Here is a 12232-nt window from a genome sequence, read left to right as displayed (position 1 = left end):
CACTGTGCCTGCCTGTCCCCTGTGGCCTCCCAGCTGGACTGAGACCCTCCCCTGTGGCCTCCCAGCTGGACTGAGACCCTTCCTGAGACATTTCCTGCTCCCGGCCGACTCCCGGGGACCTGTGTGGCGTTCTTAGGAAATCAGATTAAACCAGGGCTGGTGACAAGTGGAATACTACATGGGACCCAATGGCACCCACACAGCCTGCTCGGGGCCCTCTGTGCCAGCCCCCCCACCCCCCACCCCGCTCTCAGGAGCACCAGCACTGCCGTGCGACTTGGGAGGGGCCCTGTCCACCAGCTGGGCGGCTTAGTGGCACGATGCTTCTCCCTCCCTCCAGGACCTTTGATGAGTCCCAGCTACATTGCCTGGAGCTGGGCTGGTTGGTGGCTTTGGGGAGCACTCGCTGGGCCTCACGGTTTGGTGCAGAGAGCTAGAGGAGGATACTGGGAGACCCCAGGCAGGCCCTTTATCCAGCGAGTACGGCAAGGCCACAGTCTGGCAGTCTGGGTGTCACAGTCTGGGTGTCCCCCAGGCAGGAGGTCTCTGTCTGGCAGGCGCCCAGCACGCGGACCAGGAGCATGTGGTGCCCCTGCCCGGAACAGGTCACGGCCCAGGCTGAGCTTTGGGGTCGGGTGCTAGGTGCTCGCAGGGAGGTTAATCGGCTCTCCTCTGTCTCTGTCCCCCATTTCCTCCCCAGGGGGGCTTTCTCTGTGGTCCGGCGCTGTGTCAAGCTCTGCACCGGCCATGAGTATGCAGCCAAGATCATCAACACCAAGAAGCTTTCGGCCAGAGGTAGGCATGGCTGCGCCAGTGGGGGCCGGGCTCCTGTAGGCCTAGAGCATGGCGGACGGGGGTGGCCTCTCCGGCCTGGGGCCAGCAGCAGGGGGAGGAACCCATCCGCTCCGACTGGGGTCACTCCTTGACTCTGGTCTGGGTGCTCCTGGAGGGCTGGCAGTGGGCGCACTCGGAGGTCTGAAGATGTCTAGTGACTGATGCTGTGGGGTTGCTGGACCAGGGGACCCCTCCGGGGAATGGTTTGCTGAAGTGGGGCAGGGCTCCGGGCCTGCAGGGTTGAGTGTGGTGCTGGGCAGGAGCTGGCCCTGGGCAGGAACCCGTCCACCTTGTCCCTCTGGAGCCCTTGCTGGGTGGTGGTCCAGGCTGGGCACACAATAGAACCCTGCCCTCTTGGGGTCCGACAGTGATATGTGTGGTGGGGTGCTGTCCTCAGCAGGTTTCTCAGAGTACACATTTGGGGGCAAGGGGCAGGGATCCAGCAGGCCCCCCGATGGACCCCAGGGCCAGTCAGGAGGAGGCCGGGTGACCCCTGGGCAGAGAGACTCAAGCTAGGCCCCAGTCTGGTGCTGTCTCACTTGCCTGGGGACCCCCGGTTAGTGTCCAGACACAGATCTGAGCTGAGAGGCTCCTTCTCTGGCCTGAGAGGCTCTGGGCTTGGGTAGTGCTGACTTACATCCCCCTGGGATGTGGGGTCCAGTCTGTGGGGTCTGCAGGTCAGCCTGGCGGCCTGCAGGGCCGTTGAGTCCCCTGTGCGATTTCTTCAGGCCTGAAGGTTTCCAGGGGTGGGCTCTCCTGTCCCAGCTCATGGTGGGGGGTCTGCAGAGGCTTGGGGAGTCAGTCCCACGTCCTCAGAGCCTGCTGTCCCCATACGGGCATGAGCAGGGGGATTCTGGGCAGACCTAGAAGCATGAGCGCCCGACCATCCCTTGATGACCAGCCCGCCAGGGGGACAGTGATGGGCTCTGCTGGCCTCTGTGGGCCTGGCTGCGGTGGCCGGGCTGGGAGGGGGAATTCTGTGGATCTCCTGCGACTCTGTGAGCCAGGGCAGCCCCAGAGCGCGTGTGCCTGGACAAGGTGCCACCATGGAGCATGCCCTGGCATGCACACACGCATGCACACGTGCACGCAACACACACGCACACACTCACGCAGCACACATGTACACACGCACATGCACACAGCACACACACAGGCACGCAGCACACACACTCATGCATGCATGCAGGACACGCACACAGCACACATGCCTACATGCAGCACATGCACACACACGTGCACACACAGCACACACGCAGACCAGACACGCATGTATGCAGCACACATGAATGCACGGAGCTCCCGAGGTCCCTGACACCAGCTGGAGGGTGCTAGTGGATGCTGGCTGGCGGTGGTTTGGGAGGATATGGCTGCAGGGGTGGAGTCCCTAAGGCAGGAGGAACATAGGCTTGTTCCAGACCATGGGAGGAGGAGAGGCAGCCCCCCTTAGATGTCCCCTAGACTGGTGAGGCAGTCCCTCTCCCCATGCTTGGCGCTGAGCAAACATCCTCGTAAGCCACTGCAACTCCAGGTGTGGGCATGAGCAGGGGGGAGGGCACAGAGCAGTAGGAGGGTCTTGAGGGATGCATAGGAGTTTGTGAGGCTCACGCAGAAAGGGACATGGGTATGCTTCTGTGGAATCACGCGGCTCCCCTGCAGTACGTTCCCTCCTGCTCCATGGGTGCCTTCAACGTGCTCTACAGGCAGGGAGGGTCAGGACCAGCAGAAGCCTCAATTCGCAGGTGTGTTGGGAGAGTACCACCGCACCTGCTCACTCTGCCCTGCAGGAGTGCACCTGCTCACCCCTTCCTGCTTTGTTGCCTCCGTGTCCCTGAGGCCAGGCCCCTGGATCCCCTGCCAGCATGCGGCCGGGGAGCTGTGTGGAGCCTGGGGCTCCTGTCAGCCCTGCTCCTGCCCATGTCCTCACACACGTGTCCTGGGCACAGTCCGGGATGGTGGTGGGAGCAGGGCCACAGCAGGGCCGTGGGGAGCCAGAGTGGCTGGCCCGCCCCGTCCCACCCACCCTCGGGGCCCCTGCTGCTTTGCCCCCCATGCTCAGGCCTCTGCACTGCCCAGCACTGGGGTGGGGGGGTGGGACATTTTTGTTTCCTTTGTAACTCTTTATCATGGAAACTTTAAAACATCCCCAAATAGAGAGAAGGGGACGGCATGACCCACCAGCTTCAACAGCTGTCGACTCTCCGCCGATTCTGCTTCATCGTAACCCCCGTCCCGCAGCCCATCCCAGATGCCCTGTTGTTCTGTATGTTGTTGTTCAGCACGTCCATCCGATGGAAGAGCGATCTACACAGACGACCGGTTGCCTCCCCTGTGCGGGGGTCTCAGGGTCCTTGGGCCCTCCCCAATTCCTCCCAGCTTTCCTAGCTGAGGGGACCAGTGGGAGGGCCAAGGGGACAGGGTCTCTGTGCAGACTCTCACCTTCATGCTCAGCATGGGCCAATGGTGGGCTGGGGCTTGGCACCATGCCCCCTCACCCCATGCCTCAGTGTCCCCGGCCATAATAGGGATGAAACTAGTGTGTACTTGCTCCTGATCGTGTGGGGAGTAAGGTGCTTAGGAGTGGCCCACAGGCACAGTGCTGCCTGAGACCTCCCCTCTCCACCTCGCTCCCCTTCCTGGCCACCCAGCCTGTAGGTCCTAGGCCACCCCCTCATGAAGCTGCCCTGGGTCCTCCCGCCCAGCTTGGAAACCCCCAAGTCTGGAGGCATCTCTCTGCTGATGGCTTGTTCCTGGAGGGCACTAGCAGCTCTGTGCCCTTCCTGCTCCCAGACCCTCCATCAGGCTGCCGGGCGGCCTTCCGTAGGCCCCAAGTTCTCCCCTGGCCTGACTCATCGTCTGGCCCTGTCTGCTCCCTCCCACCAGCTCTCCTCAGGCCGTTGGCTTCTTCCAGTGCCTCATGCCCCTGGGCCTTTGCACGTGTCTGTTCTCTCTGGAAACGATTTTCCTGAACTGTCTGTTGGTGACGTTTCCTCAGTGGGTCTGCCCTCTGCCTCAGTGGAATATGGGACCCAAGTACCCTCTTTGTACTATGGGTGTCTTTGCCACCAGACTTATAGGCCCCAGGGTCAGGGCCTGGATCTGCTGGGTTCACCGCCACATCTCCCACACTCTGACCAGAGCCCGGTGCTCCAGATGTGGTGTGGAGGGGATGGACACATTCCTGGAGTTAATGCATTTCGGTGAGAGGCGTACACAGTGTATGCCGCAGACGGGTTAGGCTCCCAGGTGGGATGCTGGGTGGGGACGGGGTGGAGAGTATCTAGAGGGTTGGTCTGCTGCGTTGGGTCTGTGGGGCACGCCCCTGATCATCTGGGACATCCGGGCACCCCAGCATGATTGGGAAGCCTGGCGGCCACTCTGTAACTAAATCCCTTGGGGTCACAGAACGTGTCCCGAGCGAGGGCACCCAGCCTGTTCTGTGGCATGTGCCAAACCGGCTCCCTTGCCAGGTATCCCATTTCCGAGATCTGTGTCCAGCTGTCCTTCTGGAAGGAGGGATGGAGAGGGGCCCATGGGTGAGGAGGAGTGACCGAGGGCAAGTGCCTTAGAAAGAGGAGTGGTGGGAAGTGGAGACGCAGAGCCCTTGTCCCCCACCGTCCTGTCCACCTGTTGCTAAGCCCGGTGCACTGCAGAGGGAGTCCCCACTCCCCTCCACAGGGGGCAGCAGCCTGGCTCCTTTGAGGCTTCTGGTGATAGAGAAGTGGCCGGCCACACGCAGTGGCCAGGAGCACGGTAGCCCTGGACACACGTCACCTGCCCTGCTCGGTCACGGGCGTTCCTGGGGCTGCAGGACATTTCCTCAGTCCTCACCCCCCCACGGATGCCATGTGCTGTCAGGGCTAGAGCTGTAACGCTTCCTGTGTCTCGGAGGGGGGCACTGTGAGCAGACCTGGATTCCTGGGTACTGTTAACAGAAGAAGCTGGGGAGCGTGAATCGCCTGGGGTCAGGGCTCTGCAGACCACGTGTCAGCCGCACGTGGTTGCTACACTTGGGGAAGGAAGGAGTGGAGGGGGCCTGCCCTGCCCTTCAGCAGTGCCATATCTGCACGAGGCTTCTCCGTGACCTTCCTCACCCTCTGTGGTCGGGCTGGGCACCTGTTTCACAAATGAGGGAACTGAGCCCTACAGAAGTCGGGAGAATTGCTCAGGTTCCCCCACCGGTGCTGAGCAGAGCCTGGGGCATGGGCAGCTTTAGGGTCCACCCAGCTGGGGGGCCTGATGAGGGTCAGGCATGGGGCTGGCCGCACAGGGGAGGGGCTGACCACACAGGTGGGGTTCACCTCATGGGAGGGGCTCACCTCTGGATGAGGGGACTGGGTGACAGGTGACAGGTGAGGAGATGAGGCCTCACCTGTGAGCCTTCTGGGACAGGCAAGCTGATGCCTGGCTCACCCCCAGCTCCTTCCTGGGTCACCTCGGGCAACCCTTTCCCTAGGGCCTGTGTGGCTCCTTGTGCCCTGGGGCACCCCTGCACGAAAGTGTGATGGGGCGGGGCAGGCTCGGTCCCCTCCCCCAGAAAGCTGGACCGGCCCCCTTGGCACAGAGAGTCCCAGGTTTCCTAGGTTTCGCTGCGGGGGGGAGGGGGGCGCCCTCCCCATGACCACAGCCTGGCAGCCAGACCCGGCTCCGCGGAACTGGGTTAATGGAGGACGCAGCGCCGCATTGCAGGGGCGGCTGAGCATGCGCGGCCAGTGCCCCTCCTTCCACCCTCCCCTGCGCTCGCTCGGAGGTGGGGACCCTTCTCCAGCGTCCCCTCTCCTCCTTCCCATCCGTTCCCTCCTCCCCTCTCATCATCCCCTCCCCCTTCCTCCTCCCGTCCCCGCTCCTCACCCAGTCCCAGCCCTGGCCTCCTGGCCGACGGGTCACTCAGGGCTCCTCCCTGGCTGCTTGCAGCGCCCCCTGGGGCTGAGCCAGGGTCTTATGGTGTCAGCAGGTCCCAATTCCAGATAAACAATGATTTTTTAGAATAAGCGTGTCCCAGACCCCCAACCGACTTTTAGTCCACTCAGCCCTCATGTGGGGGTTCCAGGGGACCCTGGACAGTGGGAGGGGTGCTGCAGGGATTTGGAGAGTGTGGGAATGGGGGCCTCTCCCTCTGTGCCCTCCTGCTCCCAGACTCTGTCTCTCAGGTCCTGTGCAGGGACCCTCACTCCCAGGTCAGAGGAGGGGCCGAGGGGCTAGCAGATGCAGCCGGCACCCGTGGGTTTTGGGTGGACCGTGAGGGAAACCAGGGTACAAATCAGGGTGAACGGAATAGGCCGTGCTTACGCTAGGAAGGGCGTCGCGGTGTGTCTGACTTCGGAACTTACTTACACAAAAAGTTCTTATTGCGAACCGGAACCCGAATTCAGCTGGGCATTTTGTGTTTTATCAGCCAGTACTGAACAGAGCTGTTGGAAGAATGGGTTCATCAACCAGGTCGGCTAAGTCAAAACTTCTGAAAACGAGGGTGGAGGTGGGTCCAGGGCAAGGGCAGAGAAGAGGCAAAGGCCAGGCCAGTGGGGGTCCTTGTGGGCTCACAGGTGAGGTGGAGAGCACGGCCTCTGAGGTCCGGGTGACTCTGGGGCGCAGTAGCGTTTGTGAAGGCGGAGTTAGTCCCAGGGGCTGGGGTCTGAGCAGTATTGGTGCTCCCCCTTCCGGGGCTCAGGCCTCCTGCCCCACTGGGTCGTGGGGGGCAGCAGGGGTGAGGGGGCAGTGGCCCCTGGAAGGTGGACTGGCCCGGGGTGATTGGGAAGGTCATTAGGAGGGAATGTCCATGAACTCCTGTGCTCTATCCTTCCCCAAATCTGAAGGGACCCTTCTCAGCACCTCTGCCCGTCCCCACATGCACTCGGAGCCCCCCAGACGTGGATGCAGGCTCAGAGGGGCAGTTCTAGGTCTGAGGACCTAGGTTCTGACCCCAGCCCTCTGGCTTGGCAGGTCTGGGGGCCTTGGGGGGCCTGGGTGTCATCTCTGAGTAGGACTGTGGGGGGTGAGCCCTGCACTGTTGGGGGCCGTGGCCATGTAAGGAAAGCGTACAGTCTCTGCTCAGCGCCAGTAGCATGGCCCGGCTGTGCTGCTGAGGCCGCATCGAGGGTGCTGCGGTGGGGTGGACTGGCACGGACCTTACCCAGTAGGACCTGTGATACCAGGGCTAGGGACAAAGTGGGAGAGGAGGCAGTCCCGGGATATCCCATTACCACACCCTCCTGTCCTGGAAGGTGGCTGTGTCCCCTCTGACAGCTGATGAGACAGAGGATTCCAGAGGACAGTCACCACCGGGGAGGTCGGGAGTCCTGCCCTGTGGTTGCAGACATGACCCAGCCCAGGACCCAGATGCTGCGCAGCTGAGATGGACAGCTGCCTGCGCTGCCCAGGTTCAGAGCCCGAGGAGGGCTGCACGTCACGCAGGCCCATGGGGTGCACTTGGGGACGCAGGAGCAGCCTGGGCTGCGGGAGGCAGGCGTCGGAGTGACGAGAGAGCGGAGTCCCCGGTCTCCACCATGGATGTGGTCAGTGTCTCTGAACGATTGCTCTCTGGCACGGGGTAGGAGGGCCCTGCACCTGGTGTGCCCCGGGAGTGGCTATGGGGCCAGGGCACTTGCCCTGGGAGCCAGGTTGCACAGCGGGGGCCTCACATGTGGGCCCTGTCTCTGAGCTGAGTCACACCTTGTGTTGGGTGATGGCTGTGGGCCCGAGGGGGCAGCGAGGAAGGCCTCCATCCAGGGGAGGCCAGCTGAGGGCAGAGAGGGAGGGCGCTGGGGGCCCAGCTGCCCCCCAGCCCCACGGGGCCTGCACATAGCTCAGAGGCCTGGGTGTGCCGTGTGGGGAGGGCCTGGTGGCTGTCTTTGTCCCTATGGCAGCTGCAGGATGGCACAGATGCCCCTGTGGGGTGGGCGCGGTAATTACTGGTTGCCAAGTTGCCTTTTTGATTTTAGTATATGTGCTGCCGAAGCGAGCACGCCAAGTTGCCTTTTTGAAATAAAACTTGCAGAGAAGTCCGCGCGGGAATCTTTTCTTCTTCCTTGCTCGGCTGGCACCCCGGGGCGCCCGGAGAAGGACGGGGTGCCCCACAGAAGCACCGTGGGCTGGTGAGGGCCTCCCCCCATGGCTGCCTACACATGGGCCTGGGCTGTTGGCAGCCCAGCCCCGCTCCCCCCAGCCTCCCTGTGCCCCCCACCCCATCTCAGACCTGGGGCGGGGGTCATGGCAGCCCTGCCTTGGAGGAGCCCTTGGCAGCTTCGGGGCCTGTGCCGAGCGTGTGGCAGGTGCTGCTCCCAGGTGACTCGGCAGGACCCCAAGCTGCTCCTGGAGTCTCCCCGTGGGCCCCATCTGCAGGCTCGAGCTGTGGAAGCTCCGACTCAGGGACGTCCTTCCTGAGAGCCGTCTCTTCCCGGCAGCCGGCAGCCTTGCGCCAAGACCGGACACTGTCAGCCGGACAGAGCCGAGGTGGGATCCCCCACTGTGAATAGGTGTCTTCCCTGACCTGCTCCCTCCCCAAGCCACCCCCCTCCCGCTCACGACCCTGCAGGTGTAAATGTCCAGGACTTCCAGCGGCTCAGCCACCAGGGGGCCAGCTCTGTCCCTGGAGATTTTGAGAATTCCGGAATAGGAGAGTTTAGGGGTGAAGCTGGATGGCGTGGGCCTGGGGCGATGGGTGATGTGGATATCTGTGAGCCTCCTAGGATTCTAGAAGGCTCCCTCTTGCCATGTGATGGTTCGGGCATGTATATGGGTTGGAAGGAGGGGAAGGATCTCTGAGTGACGTCCCATGGCCCAGTGCGGGGGTCAGCTGAGGCAGCGGGTTCTCAGCTGTGTGCGGTGCTGCTGAAGCCCCCAGCAAGGGGAGCGAGGACACCTGCCGGGGGCTCGAGCAGCTTGTGGCATGGGGCTGGAGGAGGGACAGGACAGGTGCCCAGCTCTGCAAGGCAGGCTGGGAGTGGGGGGGACGGAGGTGGGGCCAGGACGAGGGGCTGGGGTCTCCTCTCTGTCGAGTCCTCTCCCTGGAATCCCCCCACCCTTTCTGCACATGGGAAACAGACTCAGAGCTAGGTTTGGCTGCTCCAGGGTCCCCACGTCCACCAGAGGTTGGAACATGGGCAGTCCCCCAGCTCCGTGATCCTTGTTCAGCTTCCAGGCTCGTTTGTCTTGGAGGGAACAGGAGCCCAGGCAGCCCCAGGCCCTATGGAGCCCACAGCTGAAAGCAGGATGGGACAAGGGGGCCGGCTCCCCCCAAGTGCCCTGAGGTGGTCAGTACCTGGCCTTCTCTTGGGAGGGGTGCTCTGTCTCTGGCTGGGGAGTGTGTCGGACTTCCCATGGCTTTGCCCACCTCTCTATGCCACCAGGCCCTCCAGTGCTGGTCCATGTCTGCTTCTGGGACCAGGGCACACGCACACTCCCAAACCCTGTAGCCTGAGGGCTGGCCATCCTCTCCTGGGGCCTCAGTGGGCATTCATGTATGTCTGTGCAGAAGTGGATGGTGACCCTGGGCAGGGGCCTGACCTTGACACAGATCCCCACGGGCTTTGTCTGTCCAGGAGGTGCTGGACTCGGTGGGCCATGCTGGGCAGCAGCCGCCATGGCCTGTGACCTTAGCTGGCTGCCTGACATGTCCCAGTCTCCCTGCCCCAGGCCCGAGCCCTCTGCCTTCCCTGTGTCCCTGGGTCATCCTGCAGACAGGGTCGGGGAGCTGGTGGTGGCCCTGGTGCTGGCGGGGCTCCCCAGTGAACATAGCCCACCTGTCCCATCCCAGGGGTCCTTGGGAGTCCAGCGGCTGCCCTCTCAGCCCCTGCTGCCTGCCAGGCTGTGTGGGCTCTCCATGTGGGATTTCACATTCCATCTAGCACGACTGCTGGTTTTTCCCAAGAGGTGGCCCCACTCGTCCCAGGGCAAACCTTGGCGCGCAGGGGGCGGGGATGGGGGGACGGCTGGCAGCTCCTCCTGCCAGGTGGGCCTGTCTCCCCCTCCCATCCCTCCGCCCACACCAGTGCCTTGCGGGCGTCCTTCTGCCCATGACAGCTCTGCTGCTGCTCCTGGCAGCTGGCGAGGGGCCAGGCACCCACGCACATCCCTCCTGTCCCCCTTCTCCTGGCATTGCCCCATCTCTACTCTGAGTCACCCACAGCCGGGGAGCAGGTGGGGGCTGGGGGGACGGGTGTCAGGGCTGTGTGGGCCGCATCCCTGAGGGGCTGTGAGAAGCCCACTGTCTGGGGTCGCGTCCTGACCTTGGGGACCGAGTGCCTCTGTGCACCTTCTTCCTTGTCTGGGACTGCCAGTCACGCTGAGGGTGGCAGGAGCCACAGGCGACCTCTCCCACTTGTGGGTGTGTCCTCCACCTCCCTCAGCTTCCTGACTCAGCCTGGGGGGCCCCACCTGAGGGGACCCTGCCTGAGGGAAACCCTGCCTTGGGGAGACCCTGCCTGGGGGTCCCTGCCTGGGGGAGACCCTGCCTGGGGGTCCCTGCCTGGGGGAGACCCTGCCTGGGGGAGACCTTGCCTGGGGAGGGCTCTGCCTGGGGGAGACCCTCCCTGGGGGGCCCTGCCTGTGGGCCCTTGCTGTGTGGAGCTGGCTGTTCCTTGGGGCATTATTGGAATGAGGGTGAGGCCTGTTGTGTAGTGGGGCAGGTGGCTCCCATGTGTGGCCCCTTGGGGGCCCTGCCCATCGCCCTCCTGGCTTGGCAGTGACAGCCCGGAGCAGCCCCTGCCTCCTCCTGCTCACAGGGGCTCCTGAGGTCTGGCAGCTGCTGCCCCGTGGTGGGTGTGCAGGGCTCTGCTGCTGCTGCCCGCCTTCCTGGCCCCCAGCCCCTGAGCCTGCTCGAACTCACCTTGGGAACACCGACAGCGCAGGACGGGCCTGGCATGGGTGTGGTGGTGGAAACCCAGGAGGGTTTCCTGGCGGTGCAGGCCGTGGGTGGCCGGTGGGAGCCTCACGCACACACGTGGCATCTCAGGCAGGCGGCAGCGGGGTCACAGCTGTGGTTTTGTTTTGCTGCGTTGGACGCACTGTCGCGGTCTAAGTGAACGCTGTGTCTTGTCTGTAACCCTGTCTCTCTGGCTGGAGAACAAAGATCTGGTCCTCGTGGGCGCAGGTGTGCCAGCGTGTCTCGAGTGTACCAGCGGCATCTCCAGCGGGCCCGGGCTTGGGCAGGCTTGTGCAGGGTGTCTGAGCATCGAAGAGACGGTTGAACTCGAGAGTCCCCAAGCACTGTCACATCACGTCTGTCCCCCATGAGGGCATGTTCCTCCAAAACCTCTGTCTGGTATGGGGGCCCCCTTGAGGCTCCCGCAGGGCCACATCGGGGCTTCCACATCTTCTGTCTCTGGAGCTCACAGCACGGCTGCACCTGCTCCGTGTGGCCTGGGGTCCCTGGACATGGTTCGCGCTGGCCTCCCGCAGGTCTTCAGGAGGGAAGGGGGCAGAGAGACCTCCCCTCTATGAGCAGGTTTGCCCTCATTCCCTGGGCCCCCCACTCCTGTCCCTGTCCTGTCCCCTGTCACCCTCAGGCTCGTCCATGGAAAGCCACAAGGTGCCGTCCCAGGGCCGGTGCGCGTGGAGGGTGATGCAGGCCGGGCCTGACATGGGAGACTGGGGAGAGGAGGCCGCCCTCTGGGGCCGGGATGTGTGGGGTGTCAGGCCAGATTCTTGGGGCTCTGTCAACCTTGGCACAGGCTCTGTGTATGTCCTGTGACATGTGCCAGTGTTCCGTACCAACATGCTAACCTGGGGCAGTGGGGCCCCAAGCGGCAGGTGCTGGGCCACAGGGCAACTTTGGGTGCCCCGGACACACGGGACAGCTGGCCACAGCTGTGGAAGGGCTCTTTTGAGCGTCGTGGCCAGCGTCAAGGCTGGCCTGGTTGCTCAGACCTGGCAGCCCTCCAGCACTGGCAGGTGCCTGGTGAGGCCCCTGGCGTAGCCTGCTGCCCCCCAGCCAGGACGTCATTGCACAGGACGCAGCTAGGAGGGGTGCTGGGCTGGAGGCCCTGGGGTGCTGGTGAGCCCTGGACAGGGTGGGCAGCGCTTCAGCTGCATTCCGCCCCAGGCCTGCTCAGTGGTCACTGCCATGGTATCTGAGGTCCCGCAGCTAGAGCCCCGAGAAGGAGGCGGGTGCGGCTGTGAGCAGGTGCAGGGAGGTCCCGGGGCCGGTCAGGGGCACTGCTGCCTGCTGGGGAATGGAATGGGCTGGGGGCATCTTTCCTGATCCAGGTGAGCATTTAAGGCCGGGACGTGCTCCTCATGGACCAGACTCAGTTATATTTGACTCACTTCACCATGAGCACAACGGGGTTCTTGATGTGGAAGTTAAGTAATAACTCAGCACCGCTGTGGGAAGGGATCAAAGGCTGAGGGCAGATTGGAGCACTGACTGCGTAGGCAGGGGACAGCCTCCCGTCCGCGTCCC

The 12232-nt window shown here is 63.6% G+C and overlaps 1 protein-coding gene across 3 annotated transcripts in view; it reads left to right on the top strand.

Annotated features, from left to right (window-relative positions):
- The window catches only part of CAMK2B (calcium/calmodulin dependent protein kinase II beta), a 78344-nt gene that overhangs the window by 27193 nt on the left and 38919 nt on the right, over positions 1-12232 (top strand). For all 3 annotated transcript variants that reach the window (XM_046020295.1, XM_046020296.1, XM_046020294.1), the window contains exon 2: positions 701-795. In XM_046020295.1, the coding sequence (XP_045876251.1) occupies positions 701-795 (95 nt within the window). The remainder of the gene's footprint in view (positions 1-700; positions 796-12232) is intronic.

Source organism: Meles meles, chromosome 10 (assembly GCF_922984935.1).
Source record: "Meles meles chromosome 10, mMelMel3.1 paternal haplotype, whole genome shotgun sequence".
Classification (NCBI taxonomy): domain Eukaryota; kingdom Metazoa; phylum Chordata; class Mammalia; order Carnivora; family Mustelidae; genus Meles; species Meles meles.
This window is presented reverse-complemented; position numbering and strand designations above follow the sequence as displayed.